Source organism: Aptenodytes patagonicus, chromosome 3 (assembly GCF_965638725.1).
Source record: "Aptenodytes patagonicus chromosome 3, bAptPat1.pri.cur, whole genome shotgun sequence".
NCBI classification, from domain to species: domain Eukaryota; kingdom Metazoa; phylum Chordata; class Aves; order Sphenisciformes; family Spheniscidae; genus Aptenodytes; species Aptenodytes patagonicus.
Genome location: NC_134951.1, coordinates 109,629,505 through 109,650,534, shown reverse-complemented (window position 1 = coordinate 109,650,534; position 21,030 = coordinate 109,629,505). Strand labels below are relative to the sequence as shown.

At 36.6% G+C, this 21,030-nt stretch overlaps 1 protein-coding gene across 9 annotated transcripts in view; it reads right to left on the bottom strand.

Moving 5' to 3' along the window:
* Positions 1 to 69: 69 nt before the first annotated feature.
* MARK1 (microtubule affinity regulating kinase 1) overlaps positions 70 to 21,030 on the bottom strand; it is a 64,379-nt gene continuing 43,418 nt past the window's right edge. For 4 of the 9 annotated variants that reach the window (XM_076334602.1, XM_076334610.1, XM_076334609.1 and 1 more), the window contains 9 exons: positions 18,186 to 18,285; positions 17,470 to 17,582; positions 16,008 to 16,182; positions 14,678 to 14,871; positions 11,378 to 11,478; positions 8,246 to 8,407; positions 7,167 to 7,421; positions 4,288 to 4,332; positions 70 to 2,174 (listed from right to left, as the gene is read on the bottom strand). In XM_076334602.1, the coding sequence (XP_076190717.1) occupies positions 1,820 to 2,174; positions 4,288 to 4,332; positions 7,167 to 7,421; positions 8,246 to 8,407; positions 11,378 to 11,478; positions 14,678 to 14,871; positions 16,008 to 16,182; positions 17,470 to 17,582; positions 18,186 to 18,285 (1,500 nt within the window). In that variant the 3' untranslated portion in view covers positions 70 to 1,819. The remainder of the gene's footprint in view (positions 2,175 to 4,287; positions 4,333 to 7,166; positions 7,422 to 8,245; positions 8,408 to 11,377; positions 11,479 to 14,677; positions 14,872 to 16,007; positions 16,183 to 17,469; positions 17,583 to 18,185; positions 18,286 to 21,030) is intronic. The other 5 variants (XM_076334604.1, XM_076334605.1, XM_076334606.1 and 2 more) reach the window with 5 other exon arrangements.

Sequence of the window (21,030 nt, the reverse complement as noted above, 5' to 3'; positions counted from 1 at the left end):
TGTACACCTTTAGACTATTTTGCTACCTGCAGTAATGACTGCGCTTTCATAAAGGGCAAACAACAAGTATTTTAGTATGAGAACTGTTCAAGTAAGTTTTAATAGAGTGCACCAGTGAATCAAGATGACTTGCATCAGATTTTGTTTCAATGAACATCAGATAAAAAAAAGAAAAGGGGCTACAGTTCTTTCTTTCCAAACACCACCCTTTTTCTAAGGCAACAATACACGTCCATTTCCGAACATAACTGTTACATAGGAAAGCTACATCACAGTACAGTATGTAAAGTCCATCTCGGTCAAGAAGCCATCAGAGAATGGCACATTTACTACACTTACAGCCTTCTAACTTAGGGTTACAGAGTTTACCACAGCTTTTTTTTTTTAATTTTTATTTTTTAAAGTGACAATTTCTTAATGAACTTTCTAGTCTTCACGAGAGTGCGCAGATGGGGCCCATATGTTGATATTACAGTAATTACGACATTAAATAACATTGCACAACCAACCTCTATGGTTAATTCAGTACAAAATAACAAGTATTAAAATGTACCAGTACTAGTGGTTTTACATAGTTTATAATCATTAATTATGAAGGAAAAAAATGTGGGTGTCTTTTTTTTCTTTTCTGTAAGGCAAGTGCCTAATTACAAAGCTGCACATTACAGGCATAATGATGTGGAATAAATACAAGAAATCTGGTAAAATATTAAACACAAACAGGTTACATGGGAACAAACTGTACAACCACGAAAGCATAAATCAACAATTTATCATTATAAACAATGTATGTTTAGCTGTAAAATATTAGGTGGAATTGCATGTACTCTTTGGGGGCACATGTTCCAAAAGCCAAGCTAATTCCTGAGGTGGTATTATTAACTTATACAATTGGTCAACACTTCAGATTATCTTGTGCTATTAAACAGTCCCAATATTAATATATTTCCATAAAATGGAATTTATAGTATTCTGAAGGCAGCAAACAAGTGATATTTTACACCATGATATTCAAATGAAATAATTACGGTTCTCCGTTTTGGTGCTACATTTGTTAATGGGCCATGGGAGCAAGCACTGTAATTTGCAGACAGAACATCACTTACGCCCGGTTTCTGTTCCCCCACAGCTCTGAGCTGGCCCAAGGCAGAACAAAGTTTTTAAACTGTAAGTGCCAACACTGTAAACATGTTTTTTTTTTTTTTTTTTTCCCTCCAACTAAACACTGTCCAATAACAAGGATAAGAGCCAAAGATAAGCAGGAACAGTCTCGTGTAGATCAAAAGCCGATTAGTCATCGACTTTTGGTTCAAATCATGAACAACCTTTAAATAATTAAAAATGGTCATGCTACAGTTGTGAAAACTATTTTTGTGCATTTGACTCAGGACACAAGTTTTTTAAAAAACGCATGATAGAGGTAAGACTTATAAAAACCACCAAAAATGTAAATGATAGGGAAGAACTTTTCCAACTGAAAGCATCAAACATACATTTCTGTGCAGAAATCTAGACAACTATACAAGATCTGAATTTAAGCAGTCATCTTTTTATTATACAACTCTATGAACATAAAATGAACAGAATGCTCTATATACTTACCTGTACATGTGAACATAACTTCTTTAGCTACAGTTATTTAATATAGGTCATACTGGATTTAACTTTACAATTCTGAATAACTATGTATAACCTTATTGCAATAAGGGCAATTTCTACATAGGGAGTTTCACAGGCCAATCACATTAGGCGTAACCAGTACATTCAAAGTGTAGATCATGTATGAATCTTCCCTGATCCCAAAAAATTTAGGTACTCTTTACAGCTTAAGCTCGTTTGCTATCTTGGATGCAATGTTCTTAAATGCGATAGAAGTCCCAGATATTCTCTTGAAACGAACTCCATTGAGCGACAATCGCGGCAGTTTGCAGACTTCCATCTCCCACTGAACAAGGCTATCTTGTCGTGCGTCACCGTGAACACAGAAGAGCAAAAACCTCTCTTTTTGTTCATAATCACAGTTATTAGCGTCTAACACTTTCCGAATCTCTCTCATCATATCATTTGGGTCCATAGAACTGGTGGTCTTCATACTCCACGTGAACCGCAAGGAGCGTGGCTTCGAATCTTTACTATCCTCCTTCTCTCTGTCTTTTGGCTCCCCAGAAGCACTCCTGGAAGAAGTGACATACAGAATAGTCAAAAATAAAAGCAGTATAGCCAAGAGACAGAAGAGAAATACAGTTCTAGAACTGGGGTTTCTAAACTGCGACTGACACACCACTAGTCACACGCATGCTAATTCAAAGAGTTGGGTGGATACTGTTGGAACACTTGCACACCATCTCCTACTCTCACGCGCGCTTCGGCACAGCACTGGGAGCTGCTACCAGCACTGGTGCAGCTCCCAGCAGTGGCACACAAGCAAAGCAAGTCTGGAAACCCCTGCTCTAAAACGTTCTGATGACAACATGTGCAATGGTAACTGCAGCAGACACACGTTACTCCATACTGCTCTAAAGAAAGTGGAATCTATGTAAAAGCATGACTGAAGTTCTGCTGATTTCATGATCTGGAGCATGCCATACACCAACAAAACTGAAGTTGAGGGACACAATCCTGAAGCATAAATCATACTGTAAAAGCAGCAGAGGAAGAACCCCCACCCTGCGATTCACAGGTCTTCTGTTAATTCCCTCCCCTCTTTTCCGCCTTCCCCTCCTTTTGCATTTATTATGTATTTTTGACCTCTCTCTGTGTAGAAAGACCTTATAATGATGTGCTTTATTTTAACTGATGAAACAGAATTTTGTGCTGTAATTTGGTCGTAAACAGCTTGTTTGTCAACCAGTTGAGTACACAGCCAGCAGCTTTTTCACAGAAGAAACGTGTAGACACCAAGTATTTTTGTTGATAAAATTACTTGGACAAAATTTCAAGGGAGTAGTTTCCAATGAATGATCTTGCTCTGACACTTCCTTACCTAATAGATTACTTATTGTGTTGTAGAAAGCATTTTGAGAACCAGCACTAATTATTTTAAAGTAATTCCACAGCCAACTATTTCTGTTCTTGTCCCAGGTACTTGAGATGCCTGATGCCTCCCCATGCATCGCTGGGGGAAGGTGCTGTTCTCATTTTGATAGTCTATAAACTGTGGCTATTCAGAGAGGAGTCAAAACAAGCATTTTTCATTTAACTTGCAGTGTGATCCCCAGAGAACCACATCGATATTAAGGGATAGAGCATGGCAGGGATAAGATCTCAAACGACTTTTAGCCCAAAACAGACACTGTAGGATGACAAAAAGTAGAGGAAGCTAGAGAATGAAAGCAAGAGCTGAAAGCAACTTCACACTTCATTTCATTTGAACATTTGATTAATCTCTTTTCCCTTTCCACGTCAAGAATTCGATGGCTAATAGACTTTGAATTGAAAAGGGCTAACGTAGATTAAATGCATTGTGTATTAAACAATGTATCCTGTTAAGAATATGCTGCTTTTTTTAATAAAGGCTTTCTGTTTTGAAAACTAAGTCGATATGTTCTGTACATGACCAGTTTAGAATGCCAACTACAATGCCTGTTCATTAGAGAGCATAAAAATAAAAGTTATGCACTGTGCTAAGCACACCAAAAATGCAGAACCAAATGCTGAAACATGGCAAAAGAGCAGATATACTGGAAAATGAGCATATGAAGGAATGCTTTATTACTAACAAAGCATCTATAGGCTTGTGTATGGCGGTTGCCATACAAATTCAATATTTAGCAGTCACCACCCTTTTTGTCTGAATGTCACATTTTACTTCTCAGTGCAAAGTGACATTCATTTCTCAGGGACTATAAGGTGTTTACTTCTGGCAAACAGCAGCTTTAGTAATGAACACAGTATGTAACTATAGTAAAAGCTTAATATATACATATATACACACAGACACACACAAAGTATACTACATTTTCCACTGAAACCAAAAGTAAACACCATTAAAATATTTAAGCCAAAACACGATTTTAAGTGCCTAAATGATTGGTTAGCTCCTACAGGGGGTTTTATTATTCAAAGGAATATGCTTAAATAAAGTTTTATATTAAATACTTCGCAAGAAAGCAAAAATGAGGGATAAAGAACCTCACCAAAACCCCCTCCCCCCAAATAAAAAACATTTTTGAAATGCAGATTACTTAAGCGCTATTCTATTTTACATCCTGATTAAAAATCTTTAAGAAATCACTTAAACCTTGATGCGAAAGACCTAGGAGCGAAGTATTAATAGTGGCTCCTCACCTTGAGGTGTCAGTTCTGCCACTGGCTTCGCCTTCACTTGGATCCCTCAAAACAAAGTTAAGGTTGAGATTCAATGATAAAGGTGAAAAATAAAAGTTAAGAAAACCTACATCTAGAACAACGTTAAATAGCTGCTGAACAAAAAAAAAAAAAAAAAAAAAATCAGTATAGTAATGTCAAACCTAATACTGTTTAATAGTATTTTTTTCACAGCTGTAATTTTAATTTCCCTTTATGATACCTTAACTTCTTTCAGCTCTGACATGTAATTGATTAATGTTTTTTTTAAACTGATGGTAAAATTAACGTGTTGTTCTCAACCTACTGCAGACAGAGCAATGGCCACATGTAATTCCAGCAAGCACAGAGGAGTAGTCGATCAAGGTGGTCCAGGGGGGCTCCACTCTGCACCCTTCCGGGCCAGGCCTTTAGACCTCAGTCCTGAAAGCATTTAGGTACATGCCCATGCTTAAGCACACTCAAGTAATTAAAGAGAAGACGTGCCTAAGAGTTTGCGAGACCAAATGTTTGGAGCCCAGTTCAGAAAGGTTACTTCAGCATCTGCTTAACTTCAAGCAAATCAGCTGTTACCTTGACTTAGGTAAGATTACTGGTGAGCTTGAGGTTAAACGTATCTTTTTTTATCCTGTTGAATTAGAGCTGTACTTTACCAAGGAACGGTTTTGTATTACGCCTTTTTAGTCTGAAGCCACTTGAAATATATCCATAGATTGTATAAGCCACCTAGGTATGTTCCTAGTGCTGCTGTACAAACATTTTAGCACCCAATTTCAATTAGCTAATTAATTTAATATCTTCAAAACACAAATACTTTAGTAAATAACATCAGAGAAATATCATTTGACATAAACCATTGATACAAAATACTTCAATACCCTATTCATTAAGCATTCTCATTATGCATTTATTTCATATACTCACCAGAAAAGGCATTTACCTTTGCCAAAAGATAGTAAAAAAAGTCTTTCGTGACACCTTTTAATCAAAGTATGCTTTAAACCATTATTTCCTGAACAGTACAGAAGTTAAAAGGCATGCAGTTATGTGAGCCAACTAAAAGAACAGCAACCCCCCCCCCGAACCTCCACCCATGTAATCCCAGCCACTAGGAGTCTCAAACAACCCAAAGTTTAAAAAAAAAAAACAAACACACAAAACACCAACAAAAAACTCCACCACCACCAGCAACACAACAAACAAAAACCCTGCAAGGCCTTCACTATAGCAAAATGTATTTTTAGCAGTATAAAACATAATAGGAAACGGTATAAAAATGTTCTATAGTAAAGATCATTTTAAAAGACATCAATTTACAGTGTTAACAGTTTACAATATTATTTTAATATTGTAGTTTAATATAATGAAAATATTAATTCTTTGATCTGACTCTTCAAAAAAATTCACGATACCATTCCTTGCAAATAACAATGAGCTATAATGCAAAAAACCAGCCCATGCTCTTGAAATCGGTTAGTTACTTAACAGAAAATACCTTTCATCCCATTTGGAAATCTACACTGACACCACAGTTGACTACCTAACTTTTTTTTCTCTTTTTAAAACCAGAGAACAAACTCTCTCCCCCCAACTATGTAAGTGCTGGAGATACCAATAATGGAGGATCATAGTCCTGTATCTTCAGGTTTCTGAAAAAAGAAAAGAATTCACATACTTTTTTTTTTTTTTAGGTCATCATAGGAGGTATTACTTAGACACACTACCAGCTCACCAGGTTAAATCGATTTTATGAGGAACATCACTGCATTTCTAGCTTTCTCTCTTCTTTTCCCTTGTGATATCACCTTATGCAATTCATGATATTTTACTTACAAATTTGCATCTGTTAGCTTAACCTAGCTTTGAATTTATCCTTTTTTTTGGGTGGGTTTTTTTTTTTTTTTGAAACACACACAAATTAGAGAATTCAGTACATAACAGCATGATTCTGTAAAGAAAATAGATGTTTCCAAGATATAATTCCGTTGTAAAACTGACAATAATGCAGTATGGACACATCCGTAAGTAGGCCTAAGAATTATACGTAAATCACTGTTAGAGAGAGGCAAACTGAAAATTAAGTCCCCTTTTGGGAAAGCTATTGTGACTGTTAAGTTAACAGTCACTTGATATTAAACAGTGCATTTGAAAATCTTTCCCAGCACCTCTCCTCACAGTATTATTACTGTTCGCATCATCACAGGATTGAACGCAGGTCCAGGATGTGTGGGTTTTCTTCTTTCAGAATCCCGAACTTACATTTGAAGAAGCTGGTAACGTGATATGAGAGGCTGCATGATACTGAAATATTAGTATTTCCAGACATCCAGACTTCTGCCCACTTCTAAGCTTCTCATTTATTCACAGATTTTAGAATTCCCTGAAATAATTTGTTAATACCTATTCCCTCTAAGCACAGCAATAAAATTGCTGTAAATATAGCCCTTGCAACAAACTGCACCCAGTTAAAAAAAGTAAAATATTGTTAATATTAAATAATGACTCATTTTTAAGTCACGGCTCACAGCATTTAAGTTCATTTGATTTTAACTTAATTGTAGCATCTTTGTATTTTAGCTGTAAGGCATGAGCAAAAAAACCCTTTTAAGTAGCGTTCTCTTGCTCCTTTAAGATAAAGAAGCAGAATAGCTGGTCAAACAATGGTTACAATATACACAGAGAAGTAAAACAAGGCAGGTTCTGGAAGGAACACACAAAACAAGCAGCATTCTAACTAAATTTACATTTACTTCAGACTTAAACTAGAAATTCTCCATGACTTTGCAATTATGGCCCTAGTTATAGGCTGGGCTTTTTTTTCCATTTGTTTGTTTTTTTCTCTTAAAAATCGAGGTACTAACCTGCGAACAAACTTGGAAGTTATCTTGCTTATTATACCAGTTGATGTCCCTCTTCTAGCATGTGCAAAAGCACCGGTTTCATGTGATGGTGAGGCGGGCGGTCCATTGTAAGTGGCATTACGCCGCTCCCTTAGCTGCTCACCATGGAAAGTGCTTCGACTTGAACTCCCCCGAGGAAAGCGGGTTCGGTCTGGAGTGGTAGTGCTAATACTATGAGCAGACGGGGAAGCAGCAGGCACTCTTTGAGTTGCACTGCTGGGAAAACAGAAGCATAAATAAAGAGAAAGACTATGCTAGAAACCCTCCTACATGACAACCATTTCTCAAAGATAGGAAAAAAACCCCCGCTCTTGATTCTTTTTTTTTTTTATTTTTAAAAACCTGAATCTGCTACTGATTTGCTTTTATGATTCATACTTAGAAATAATCAAGAGATATTTTCATTGTAAAATCAAATTATCTCAAGTATTAAAAGCAGTTAAAATGTATACACAGATAATAGGACAAAGGAAAAAAGGCAGAAAAGTCTGTAGTAAGATCTGAAAGTGTTCCCAGCCCTCTTCCAGAAAAATATGTTCATCAAAACCTTTAACACACAAGCACTCCAAAAACTTAACAGATATTTCTTAAGAAGTAATCATCTGGCACAAATAGTAAGTCTATAAAGCTATTTGGGCAGTTAATAGTAAGAGCAACTATACTATGGTGCTTTTAGACAGAAATGAGCCTAGCAATCTACAAAACCAAGAGGTTAACATTTCAGTATTTCATTTGAATTTATGGTGGTCTGTGCTGTACAGTCCTGTCTAAATTAGTTAAATTTTTAACTACTTAGGTTTTCCAGAAGCTTCCAGGAGGAGGCAGTCAAGGAACATCTTTAACTGTGTGCAAACGTGTGATGAACAAGCTCAGGCTTAAATCATCTGTAATACCCACACTACTTGAGTAAGCTACTGTTTCGAAACAGAATGCAACATGACAGTTTCAAATAGATTACAAACATATTGAAGCATACCATGAACTGAACAACAACATTTTTAAAGTGCACAGCATTAAAGAAATAATAATCAATTTATTACCTTGGTCGGTAAGCTTCAGTGCCATCTTTGATGGTTGGCAGTGTAACTTTTATAGGATGTCCAGAGGCAGACATGGACTTTTGATGTCGAGGCCGTGTTGATACAGTAGAAGCTACTGTAGAGCCTGCAGAAGATGTGCTACTTGCAGACATTTCTGTTAGGCTTTTACCATGGCAGCAAGGCAAGAGGGACGGACAAATGAAAAGAGAAAAGAAAAGTTAGTGTAAAACCCCATAGAAAACAGGGAAAATAACAACTAATTTCTTCTTTTACAAGATAGCAAGTGCTGCTTAAATAACCAGAAGACTGAGTGACCAGGCTGCCTTAGTCAGCTAAAGTAAGTAATACAGAATTCTGAGAAAATTATGTTCATCCATAAATCAAATCACCATATATGTTAAATTAGGCCTTTTCATTCCTCCCAAGATTAAAGCTTACACACACGTTATTCAAAGTAATGAAGAAAGACTACAGAGAATACATGGAAATAGTAAAAAATACTGAAAAAGAAATTTGCAAAAGACTTAAATAGACCGAGTAAATAGACTCTCTTTTTGTGAAGTGAATACCCTTGTTTTCAGTTAAAACTCAACCACCTCAAACTTGAAACGTTTGGAACTGCTGTCACATTATCACTTGGAAGTGATTGTGTTTTTAAAGGACCAAGTTGTACTTCTCCTCTGGACTTCTCCATAGTGTTTTAAGGGAAAGGTAGCTCCATCAGAAAGCCCTGACCTATGGAAGAGAATGTCAACAGGCAGCAACCACTCAACAGCCACGAAAGCCAATTTTGAACTTTTGGTAAACAGTCAAAATATTCTCAGGAGAGGAAAAAAATTCCCTTCCATTCTAATTAGGTTCTTCCAAATATCTTCAGCCATTAAATAGTTAGAGGTGTTATATCCCTAAGGAACAATGAAAGACAAACAAAACATAGGTAGCCTCATGTCTATATTTCTAATCGCTTTGTTTTCTATCATGGTAACACCTTGCAATGTTACGTATGTGGAACTGCTTGTACCTTATTAGATGGCTACTACACTTTTCAGCAACACAAAACTGTATTCATTTCTGACAGACATCTTCAATACCTTCGAGAATGTCAATATGCCATAAAATGCCTGACAGTGACAGCACTGCAATTTGAGAAATCCTCTGGTTATCAGTACCTGGGGCTGCCATGCTCTATGTCTTCCAAAAGATGAAATCCCTACAGGCACATGATAACCAAAAACCCTCAACCTGCCTTCAAATAAGCACTGAGTGAAATAAAATTTTGAAAAGCTGTAAAAGCTCACTCAGGAGCTTACTTCTCTGACAGAGACACGACGTAAAAGTCTGCCCCCGACCCCAGGAGGAAGGCAGTGCTCCCCCCAGGCGAGGGAAGGCTCTTTCCTGAGCCTTGCAGAGCAGCACCTGCGGCTGCTTGCCAAGGGGAACAAAATGGTCTGCTCTGCTTCAAGCAAAAATATTCACCTTCTGTACCAGCTCTCTATCCCAGCCACTGTTAGGCTGAGCCAACCCTTTCAAGACACAGTCCCTTCCACCGGTACTTCTATTTCTGCTTCGCCTAAGTGGCAAGGAAGGGATGAAAGTAGCGACAAAACTACTGTGTTATTAATTTTTAAAACAAAAGTCAAATGACTTAAGCCAAACTACAGCTTTGCTTCTACAAGCATAAACGAAGTTGCATTAATAATGTATTAGCAACAACAGTCCCAAAGCTAAATAGTGTCTGTAGCAAAGAGGTAAAGATTTCAGATGAATACTCCAATGACACAAGATGTTCAGCTACACCAAATCCGAACTGCACTGCAACACAATGTAGGAAAGGCAAAAATACAACTCAAAAGAAAATTCTTGTCCTTCATTTTTCAGAACGTGCTCAAAGAACTGAGCATATTCATTGCACTGATGAAAGGAATAGGGATTAAGAGTCGGCTGTCTTTTCAATACTATAGAAAAAATAAAAATTGTAAAATGAAAGACTTCAAAATAAAATCCCTTCTCATTATAGTGGTTTTGGTATTAAATCTATTGAAAGAAAAACTGTGTCAATCTTTGAGATCAGAAAAATCTATTTTAGTATATATTTCAACCCTAAATCTAAACAACGTGTTATCTTGTTTCTTTTTAAACAAGGATTGTTACAAAAGTTGTTCAAATATTTTGAACAGTATAAAAAAATTTGGAAAGACACTTTTGAAAACACCCATCTAATAATTTGAAATTAATATTGAAAATTAGTTTTGTGTTTTTTAACATACCTCCTTAAAGCAATTGAAATAGCTGTACTTGACATGTTCCATAGCTTATCATTTTAATATAGGTCAAGGGCCCTATGCTTTTCCTATTTCCAAAATTAAATGCATGATTACTAGATTATGTTATTTCATGCTAGGGATTTTTTGGTTCATTTTACCTTAACTGTTTTATTTAAATAGCTTAAAAAAATCAGAGTAGGATCTATTGCTTTAAACTAAAAAAAAAAAAAAAAAAAAAAATCCAGTTTTTATTACTCTCCATTAAAGCCAATGTTTTATTTTTCAGTCAGGTACAGGGGTTAACTAACACCAAGGATGAACAAAGAACATATTTTTAAAAAAGTAATTGTGTCAATGTTAAATACAATAGTATTTAAGAAAACATACTAAACTGAGTGTAATTATCATCCCACATACAGATACAAATTGGTTACCATCACTACTAAAATATTATTTAGGCCAAAAAATGGTATCGAAAAGGATCAACAAGTCTTAACAATTTCAACTCTTTGAGTGATTACTACGAGAAATGAAAAAGGATCAGGCTCCACTGTCAGGGTGATCCATCTGAAGTTCTCCACAGCAGAATCGCCTACTTAGTTGTGAGCACAGTTACCTTACTCTGTGTTGGAAGACAACCCTTGGTAATAAACGTGATTCCATAAAAAGAGGCAAAGGCAGATCTACACATTTAGATACAAATTTCATCACAAACATAGAAACTGCAGTGGAAGACAAGATGAAAACATACAGTCGGACTTTATGTATTTCATGCCATGCTTCATAATGGTATTGATTAATTGCATAACCTACTTCTATGCCTCAGTTCTTGTACCCAAATTAATAAGCAAGAAAAGTTAAAGAATACCTGTTGTCCTTCCCATTCTGTATTGCAGAATAGCGATCTGAAGAACGTTCACAAACGTAAGTGTTCCTCCTTGTCATTCCACTACCAGAAAATACATTATTCTAGAAGAAAATTAAGACTAAAATTAAATTAAATACTTTATTCTACTATATGTTATGTTGTACAAAAATGTAAGCATTGGAAGCAAATCAAAATAGAGTTTCAGCCGTTTATGTATATTCTTAATGTCTTCAAATGAACTAGGTTAATCTGTTGACACAAGTAATTTTTATCAGCTTTTTTTTTCCCAAAAAAAATAGCTGTACCATTGAGAGTACGCTAAAAGAAAACAGAGAAATTTAATTTTGCTGACACTTGCTTTATTAAGTATTATTACCCAATTCCCACATACTGTGTTACTGAATTATTTGTCTCTGGGACCAAAGGAACAAACGGGAATCCCAGAGAACACATCTATCGGTCTGGTTGAAAGGCTTCCCTGTGCAGATTAAGTTGCTGATGTCCTGGTTTCAGCTGGGATAGAGTTAATTTCCTTCCTAGTAGCTGGTACAGTGCTGTGTTTTGGATTTAGTAGGAGAATAATGTTGATAACACACCGATGTTTTAGTTGTTGCTAAGCAGTGCTTACACTCATCAAGGACTTTTCAGCTTCCCATGCTCTACCAACTGAGAAGGCTGGAGGTGCACAAGAAGCTGGGAGGGGGCACAGCCGGGACAGCTGACCCAAACTGGCGAAAGGGATATTCCATACCACGTGACATCATGCTCAGTACATAAACTGGGGAAAGCTGGCCGGGGGGGGGGCCGCTGCTCGGGGACTGGCTGGGCATTGGCCGGCGGGTGGTGAGCAATTGTACTGTGCATCACTTGCTTTGTATATTCTACTATTATTATTATCATCATCATCATCATATTTCAATTATTAAACTGTCTTTATCTCAACCCACGAGTTTTCTCACTTTTACTCTTCCGATTCTCTCCCCCGTCCCACTGGGGGTGGGGGGGGGGGGAGAGCGAGCGAGCGGCTGTGTGGTGCTCAGTTGCCGGCTGAGGTTAAACCATGACAGCCAACTAGAGCTCCAGCCTTACAGTTTGTTGCCCCTTGTCAAGAGTTTTCAAGAGAAAAATGAAAAGATTATCGATCTGTGTCAGTCAACCCAGAAATTATGATGCAGATAACATGGCAAATAGGTCTCGTAGCAACAAATACTGATGGGACTTCCTGTTACTAATTTCAGTTTGCACACACTTCATAAAATACCTATATTCTCCTCCTCCCCCTGCCACACACAGATTAGATGCTGAAGACTTACTTTCAGTACATGACATACAATTCTCAGTTTTTAATACAGTACATATTGAATTTGGGGTGGGAGAGGTTTGCAAAGCGCTAACATTACATACTGATGCATGCTAGCACAAAATTCAAATACACTAAACTCGGGTACTGTAGGACACCATGAACTCTGCAAGATTTACTGTGTGTTTAGGTCTCCCTCATCTACAGCTTTTCAGCATTAGTATCACCCTGCAGAGACTACTGAATAAACTGTTTCAAAGCCAATTCATAAGGAAGATTAACAACTGCAGTAACTATTATTGAAATTAAACTCTTGTAAGTTAGACTAATATGACTGAAGGTGATAAATATGTCGTTAAGAAATCCTGCCTTCCCTAACATCATGTTACCCTCAAAATTACACAAAAGTATTTTAAAATTACCCACATTAAATTAGCTTTGTTCATTTTAAATGTTTGAGTTTTAAAAAACAAATTCACTTTTTTCTGTAAGCTGCTCAACCTTAACCGCTGTTGCAATATCAGACACCACTATTCCTTAATTGTGGCCATCACATAGCCTTTCACAAAGTCCCCAAAACAGTAACAGAGCTAAAACTGTACAAATACTGAAGTTGTTATTAGCAAGTAAATCAATTTCTCATTCTTCATAGCAAAGATACTCCATTTAATTAGTTCTCACAAAGCAGAGAAATGCTTTTGACATATCAGCTTGTACCATACATGACTAATCAGCTTTGGGGCAATATAGTTTTGGGAAAGCTCAGATACGAAATCTAATCTTAGAAGACTCAAAGTTCCTGCATGTAATCCACACAGCCATAATTTCCAAGACTCTTTGGGGGGGGGGGGGGGGGGGGGAACCTATTTAAAATTTGAAAACAATGTTTAAAGCATCTGTGGATATATTGCAGACACAGCCTGCAGAACATTAAGAGTTAAATGAACTTCAGCATGTATTTTGTTTGAAGAGAATTCTAGCAGAAATGCATATCATCTTCCCAAAATATCCAAGATGGGAGCCAGCACATAGAATCCCAGAGGACAACAAGAATTCCTGCTGCCCGTCTACTGTACTAAAAGATGACCAGAATTTTTGTATTTAATACAGCCTGTCTCTTAAATAGCAAAAAGTATACTTGAATCTTAAATTATGATTCATGCGTATTTCTTCTTTTTTTCTTTTTTTTTTTTCCTTCACATGAACTCTTGCTCCTAAGTAGCTGTTTAAACACTATGCAATATTTTTTCATTGTGTATCCTAAACACCGGTACTACCGCACGTGAACTTCCACAAGGCAAAGTAGATGCTTTCACATGAGGAGAGACGGACTTTCCTATTTGGAACAAAGATGTCTGAGGCAGTAATATGATAGCGGTTTACAAAACTACGAATGATATCATAACAGAAGGACTAGCAAATTAATCATTTCTTAATACAAGAACCAGGTTGTAACTCATAACATCAACAGGCACACATGCCAGGGAACAAGTGGGTTGTTGCCCCTCACCTCACCCCATTTCTGAAGTCCAAAATGAAGTGGTTTCAGAAAGCTAAACGGACAAATTCAGAGAAAAAAGTTCCTAAGAGATACCACATAGGATCATTCAGATGAAAACTCCAATTCAGGAAGTCCCTTGACTTCCTTGTAGATATACAAGCATTAGAAACCAGAAAAAGAGCACTCCATATTAGCTCTGTTCTTATGTTCTTTCCCTAAATATCCACTATTTGTCTTGACAGATCTTCAGTTTGCCCAAATGCAGACATTCTTGTGCGTACTGTTACGTTAGTGTTAGAAAAAGTCAAGTTGTGGGGGGAAGGGAAAGGTTTATTTTAAAAGACATCCACTGTAGCCTATTTCTGTCTGCCAGTAAGAGTTACCAGAAATAGACTTAGTGGCTTACTCAGTAACCATTAGGTCTATAGTAACCTTATGCTGCAGATTTTGTTTAAATAGGGAAAAATAAATATAATAAACCAAAAGCGCACACACTCACACTGGGAACTGTAGTCGATTTCTTTCTTTCGGGACCCACAAGCGGACTTGCAGCCATCTCTCCCTTGGATCCCACTGTAGTGCTGCTAAGTTTGCGTGAGACATCTTTGTCCCAGTCTTCTTTCTGTTCACTTTCCACACTATTTGCCTGAGCCCTTTTTGTGTATGACACAGCAGGAGGAATTGAGGGACCAACTGCCAAATAAAAACAGTATTAATAATAACTAAAAATAATCACTGCATTTTTCTTGGCCAAAATAGTCTAAATATAATTCCCCGAGTCCAAAAAAAGCATTTTAACAACTACGACTGCAAACTCAGCATATATACCAAGTTATTAAATTGAGCTTTGACAGCCTACGTTCTTTTTACCCACTCTTCATCACCAATTTGCAGTTCAGAATTAGTTCCCATTTCATATCAATACGTAAAACCTAGAAGAGTATTTTAATTCTCATTTTAAACCCATGTAATTTGTGCAATATTATGAAAAAAGGAATTAGAGGATACTTTTCAAATTATTTTTAGTACTTTTTGCCGCATATCTTTTCCTCTAAACTCTATGAAAGATCTTTTTCCCCTGAAAACCCTAGAACTACTTTGTTTAAAAGCATGTTTATACTTGGAAAAATCACAGTTCTTTCCCACTCATCATTCTTTAAAATGCTTTGGGGCAAATCCTCCATTGGTAGAATTTTACATTCCTTTGAAATAAGATTACATCAGCTGGTGATCTTCAAAATATTGGTTACTTTTTTTGGAAAAAACACCACCACACTAACACAGAGAGAGTATAGTCTTGGGAAAAAAATTAGAAAGAACAATGTAAGTGAGGCAGAGAAAAGGGCCAAACATTTTAGAAATATGTCTAGTAATTTGCTGGTTCTCTTTGAGGGGAAAAAAGAAAAATCACCTTTCATTTAATGTTTTAAATATGCACTCCTTTTTGATGTAACCACTTTCACCTGAAAACGTTTCCTGACTACTTGATAAAACTGTTGTCTCTCGGAAACAAACAATTTAGCCCCAACTCCAAATTTACTGATAAACATAATGGCTTGCAGCCTTTGAGTTTATCCAGACCAACATTTTGCCATTAGTTCCTAAACAGGAAACATCCTCAAGCTCTTATTTAGTGAGTCAACCAAGTAACAGGTCCAAAAAATTCAATCCGTAGATTACATTGACCCAGATTTACCATAGAAGCGTTCATACAAATAAAAGCATCACAGCGGAGCACGATGAGATACACAACAAATGCACAGAGTGGTGGACCTGCCGGGTTCACAAAACACTGCACATTCAGACTTAAATTGTGTATGTTACTTTACTTGTTGGAATGTCATCCCCACCATGATCACTGAACCGCCGTTGTTTCTGATTAGTTGATATACTCCGCTGGACCTTCAGGTGAGCGGGAGACTGCACAGAACTGTTGTTGAGGTCGCTGCTAGGACGAGACCTTTGACCCAAGTTGCTGCTGGACAAGGACTCGCCTCCTTCAAACTACAAGAAAAACAGTTTTTCAAAGCATAAACAAAATTCAACATCAGTAGTACTTTTATGGCATAATAAAGTGAAGAGTTCCAATCAAAGGCTTTTTTTTTTAAATTTAAAATTGTATCCAGAGTTTAATTTTCTTCAAGATTAATTTTATCACTTCATCTGTGTTTAATGCGCTTTAAAAAACACACAGCTAAAAGCTAAGAAGTTAATGAATGCTCAAAATAAAATTAGAAGAATCTTGACAGTAACAAAAACTGTGCTATTTTAAAACCTAAGCCAAAGAATGGCTCCCCCTGCATTTTTTTTTTTTTTTTTTTTTTTTAAAGCTTAAAGAGCATTGATAGCTTCAGAACAATTTCAAAATGCACTGGATTGAGTCAGAAGAGCTAAAAAAAGCAAGTATTACTGATTCAAGGATTCTTTATGGCCTTCAACACATCTTTATAAAGTATGTAACTCAGCCACTGGTTTGTCGATATCTAAGAAGCATAAGTTGTAAGTAAGAGCAGTGGAAAAGACAAATATCCTCTTCCAAGCGGTTTGAGTCAAAATCATTTTAGACAGATTTCCTCCATGCTCTGCCATCACCAGGGAATTCTGGTTCAGAGATGTTGTGGGAAAATGCGCTCAAGGATGCACATATCAGATCTACACTATCTTAGAAATAAAGGAAGGCCAATGAAGCAGCAGGAAAAAAATTCTTTCAAAAAGAAAGCCTTGGTCTCGGCTTGATTTCTTGAAAATCCCTGTGGTCCCAAAAGATCTACAGATCCCTCTAGTTCTAAAACAGTCAAGAGATTTTCTATTATAAGTTTATTAATGACTACAATGCAATTATTTATTAAATAATAAAATATACTATAGTATAGTATACGAGTGCGAAAGGATGAGTACATTTCTGAGAAATAAAGGATGTCACATCTTAGTAGGTAGAAGAGTAATTGCTCTAGTCAAATCAACTATTTCAGATTTTAACTGTAAACACATGACAGGAAGAAGATTCAGCACTTAAAAGTTATGCTACTTCAGATTAACGGCTAGCTTTTTAAAAAAGCAATTCAACGTATTTACAAGCAAATGTGAAGATACTATATTCAATCTATTTCTTCATATGGGAACTAACAATATATCCAAGAAGATATGAAAAGGGAAAGACATTAATTAGTTATAAATTACAATTTTTTAAAAGATGTTACGAAATAGTTCATAAAAACATCGACAACCAGAATATTCAACCCAAGCAGATACAAAGGCCAAAATAGAAGATGTAAATTAGGTAGCACTTACTTCAGGTGGTTTTCTACCTAGAAGCAGGTAAGTAGCCATGACTTCATCATACTTTTGGTTTACTAAAGATTCATGGATTTCTTCTCTTGAAAATCCCATTGTGACCATAATGTCTAAAAGTAAAAAGAGCTAGATACATTAGCAGAGTAAGTGCTTGGGTTCACTGACAACTTAAGGACAATGAAAACAGAAAAAAACCCTTATAATTTAACAGGTAACTAGGATTCAGCTCAACCAGCATAATCTTTTCTGTGCAGAATCAAAAAGGCTACAACTCCCCTCTTTCATTGTTTTCTTCTTGAAAACTCTCAACTATGTTATTGAACATAGTTCAACATTATTCAACATTAAATGTTATTCAACAAACAAATAAATAAAACACTGGCAAACAGAAACTGCGAATGGCTACAGGGCCAACAGTATCTTTCTCTGACCACAGCGGATAAAAATTGTTGCCCTCATAACAAAATCTGTTTCCTTCTGCCTGTTGAATTCTGTAATCTTGTCTTTTGCTGTGCTTGTAGATTCATGTCAGCTCAGTGAAGTCACAAGGGTAGCTATAAGGAGGGCATTGTAATGAAATTTCTCATTTAAATAAAAAGAAAATATTTTACGTGTACAATGAGATTGTATCTCAAATTCAGTAATAGTTTAGTTTGACTTACAAGATACAATTGCCTATATCATCAGATGTAACATCCTTGTAAAAGTCTTACCTATTCTCTTGGTGTCATTAAAATCTGGTTCAGGCTCAGTATATGGCTTTAGTTCTTCTTCTTCATGGCCAACATTCATCCACCGATCCTTCATAATTTGCTAAGAAAATAAATGAGCTTTAGGTCAATATGCCATTTACCATACCCAATTAAATCTGTGCTAGCTGATCTGGGGAAAAACAACTTAAAATTCTACTAATCTGAATGCTGCTCTTTCCCTCCCACCTTTTCCCCTCACATCTTACAGTTTCTTCTTTTGTCTTTCACATCCTTTTGTTTCCATTAATTCATTCCCCCTTCCTATTTAGCCTTTACAATACAACACCCCCCACCCAAATACCAGAAAAACTAGAGAGAAAAAATCTGCACTTTCAACACACAAAAATCTTTCATTTTGTGCCCTTCATTTCCACCATCTCTTTATCTCGCCTTGCTGAGTGCCTGACACTTGTGCCCTAATCTTGGTTAAGATCTCTAGATGTTACCACAATACCAACTCTATCACAATAAATAACTCCTTCAAATAATAACAAAAGAAGTGTTTAGAAACTAAGGAATATTTCAGGAGTGTGCTGATGCTTCCTACAATCATTCATTTCAAGATCATGATGCCGACTGGTCATTTTTTCCTATGGATCTTCTGACTGCACTTGACCTAAATATGTTCACAGTTTGGCTAGAGGGAGAAATGCCTCTTAACTCTCTCTATGCCATGCAGATATTTACTTTAAAAATTTCTCCTGCGTTCTTTGGAAGATTTCCTTCTGCTGTGGCCTGGATCTTTTATATGCCTGCAAGATTGACCAGCTGGAATCCCTAACCACCACCACAATTTCTCCTTAAGGACATACTCATCTTTTTTAAAACAGCTAAAAACATTTTCCGTCCTACAGCAACAGACACACATGCCTCTTTAGGGACAGATGCTAATATTGCTCACTAGATTGACAAAGAGTGAAACAAGTGCCAGCAAGTCAAGTTTCCCACAGGCTCCAAATATGCCTCGCAATCACCGAATTAAGTTATTTCTCACAAAGAGCAAAAGACTCAATTTTCCATTGATACAACCAAATTCTTTGTATGTAGTGCTGCTGCCAAATTACAGACCCAAATAGCTGTATCCTTACAAGAACAAGACAGAACTTTGTACATGGGCCAGTTAACATTTTGCTGACAATAAGACTTAAAGATTTGTTCAAAGTTCTGCCACAGAATTGATTTTTTTTTTTTTTGGCTTTTGAGGGGTATAAAGGGGAAGGGATTGTGAACACGTATTGCTATATTGCATTTCTGGCACACAGAGCACGAGTCTATTTGACAATAGACTTTGGTTATGTATTTGTAGTCTTGCAGTAACACGATAGACTCCCCAAAGAGTACTATGCAGTATCTGCAATTACAATTTTTTTTAAAGATACCGTTAATTAAATCTAAAGTTTAAGCATGATGAGGTGTTTGGATGACAGGAATCACGCTGCTCAAATCCCACCTCCCTTTCTTGATCCTTCTTGAATTAATAAGAAAACCCAGCAATTCCCACTTACAGTTTTTCATGTCTCTTCAGTAGGTGGATCTATAGTTCAATGTAATCTGCTCTAGGTTTCCATCTGTTTAGATATCTAAACTTCTGCTAGCTTCTGTCTTTTAAATACATGATCTTATAGGCGTACTGAGTTATTGCACAACTCTTAAAACAGGCTCCTACAATCAAGCATTTTGAAGTGACACAAATGATCCAATTCCAGGATCAATATTACATCTGTGTAAGTTCAGCTGGGCTTCCAGTCAGCCGATTGAAGAGCAGCAGCCTTGGTCAGGGTACTTAAAGATCTAACTGAAACTGCATTTCCTAAAGATCGACCCAAACTGAATTTCAACCAACTAGGTATTATTGATGAGGTTTCCCTTGATTTTCAGGAAAACTAGCTAATAAAAATCTGGCCTGGCTCAAGACCTGTCTGTCTCAAAATTATTTGCTTTATTACTCTTTGTAAGCATAAATCTGCTCTGTGGGAATTTCACACAGGTGTTGCTTTGCAAAGAATTGAAGACTGGGACAGGAGGAAGAATTTGTTGAAATCCTGATAGTTAAGAGAGATCCACATATTTTCTGACAATACATTTTTCCCATCTCTTCCTACAAAGACTTACTGTTTTACAACAACGTTCTCTTGCTTCTAAAATATTTTCTCTCTGCTGCAACCATGAAAAAGTCTAGACGAACCATTTTAATAAAAATTTGCCTGGTCCTTACCAGAGGAAGAGTGCTAAGCCTAACCCATACGGTACTGATCCTGTGTCAGTCTCAGCTTTGATGCTTAATGTCACTGACAAACATCCTATTGGATGGTCTGGGAAAAACATGCATGGGAACTGAGCGGGTATATGGCTGGGACTGAGCAAATAATTAATAGACAAAGCACAAACAAAAATCCTCCCCACCTAAGATGACACTGTATCTCCACTTTTAGAAACTTCTAATAAATATATACTTCCATTCTAAATACCTATTTTTAGAAGTGCTCAGATAGCAGAAATAGTCATTTCTTTCCAAACCACGTACCATAGTTTTCTAAATCAACAAACGTGATTTCAGGAACATTCATTTTAAAAAAGTTTGTGATGTCTCTCTCCCTCAGATTAGCATACTGACCAATGCCTGTTATCATCAGTATTTTGGTACTGGCTCAAGACACCTCTGTCACACATAACATTTACTCGCTCTCTTCCATACAATCTGACAACTAAGCCGTTCCAGCGAGGCTGCTATCCAACACCTCTCTCCAGGGACAGGAAGGAATTTTAGAAGAACTGGATAACACTACAATATCTAGAACGAAAGTGA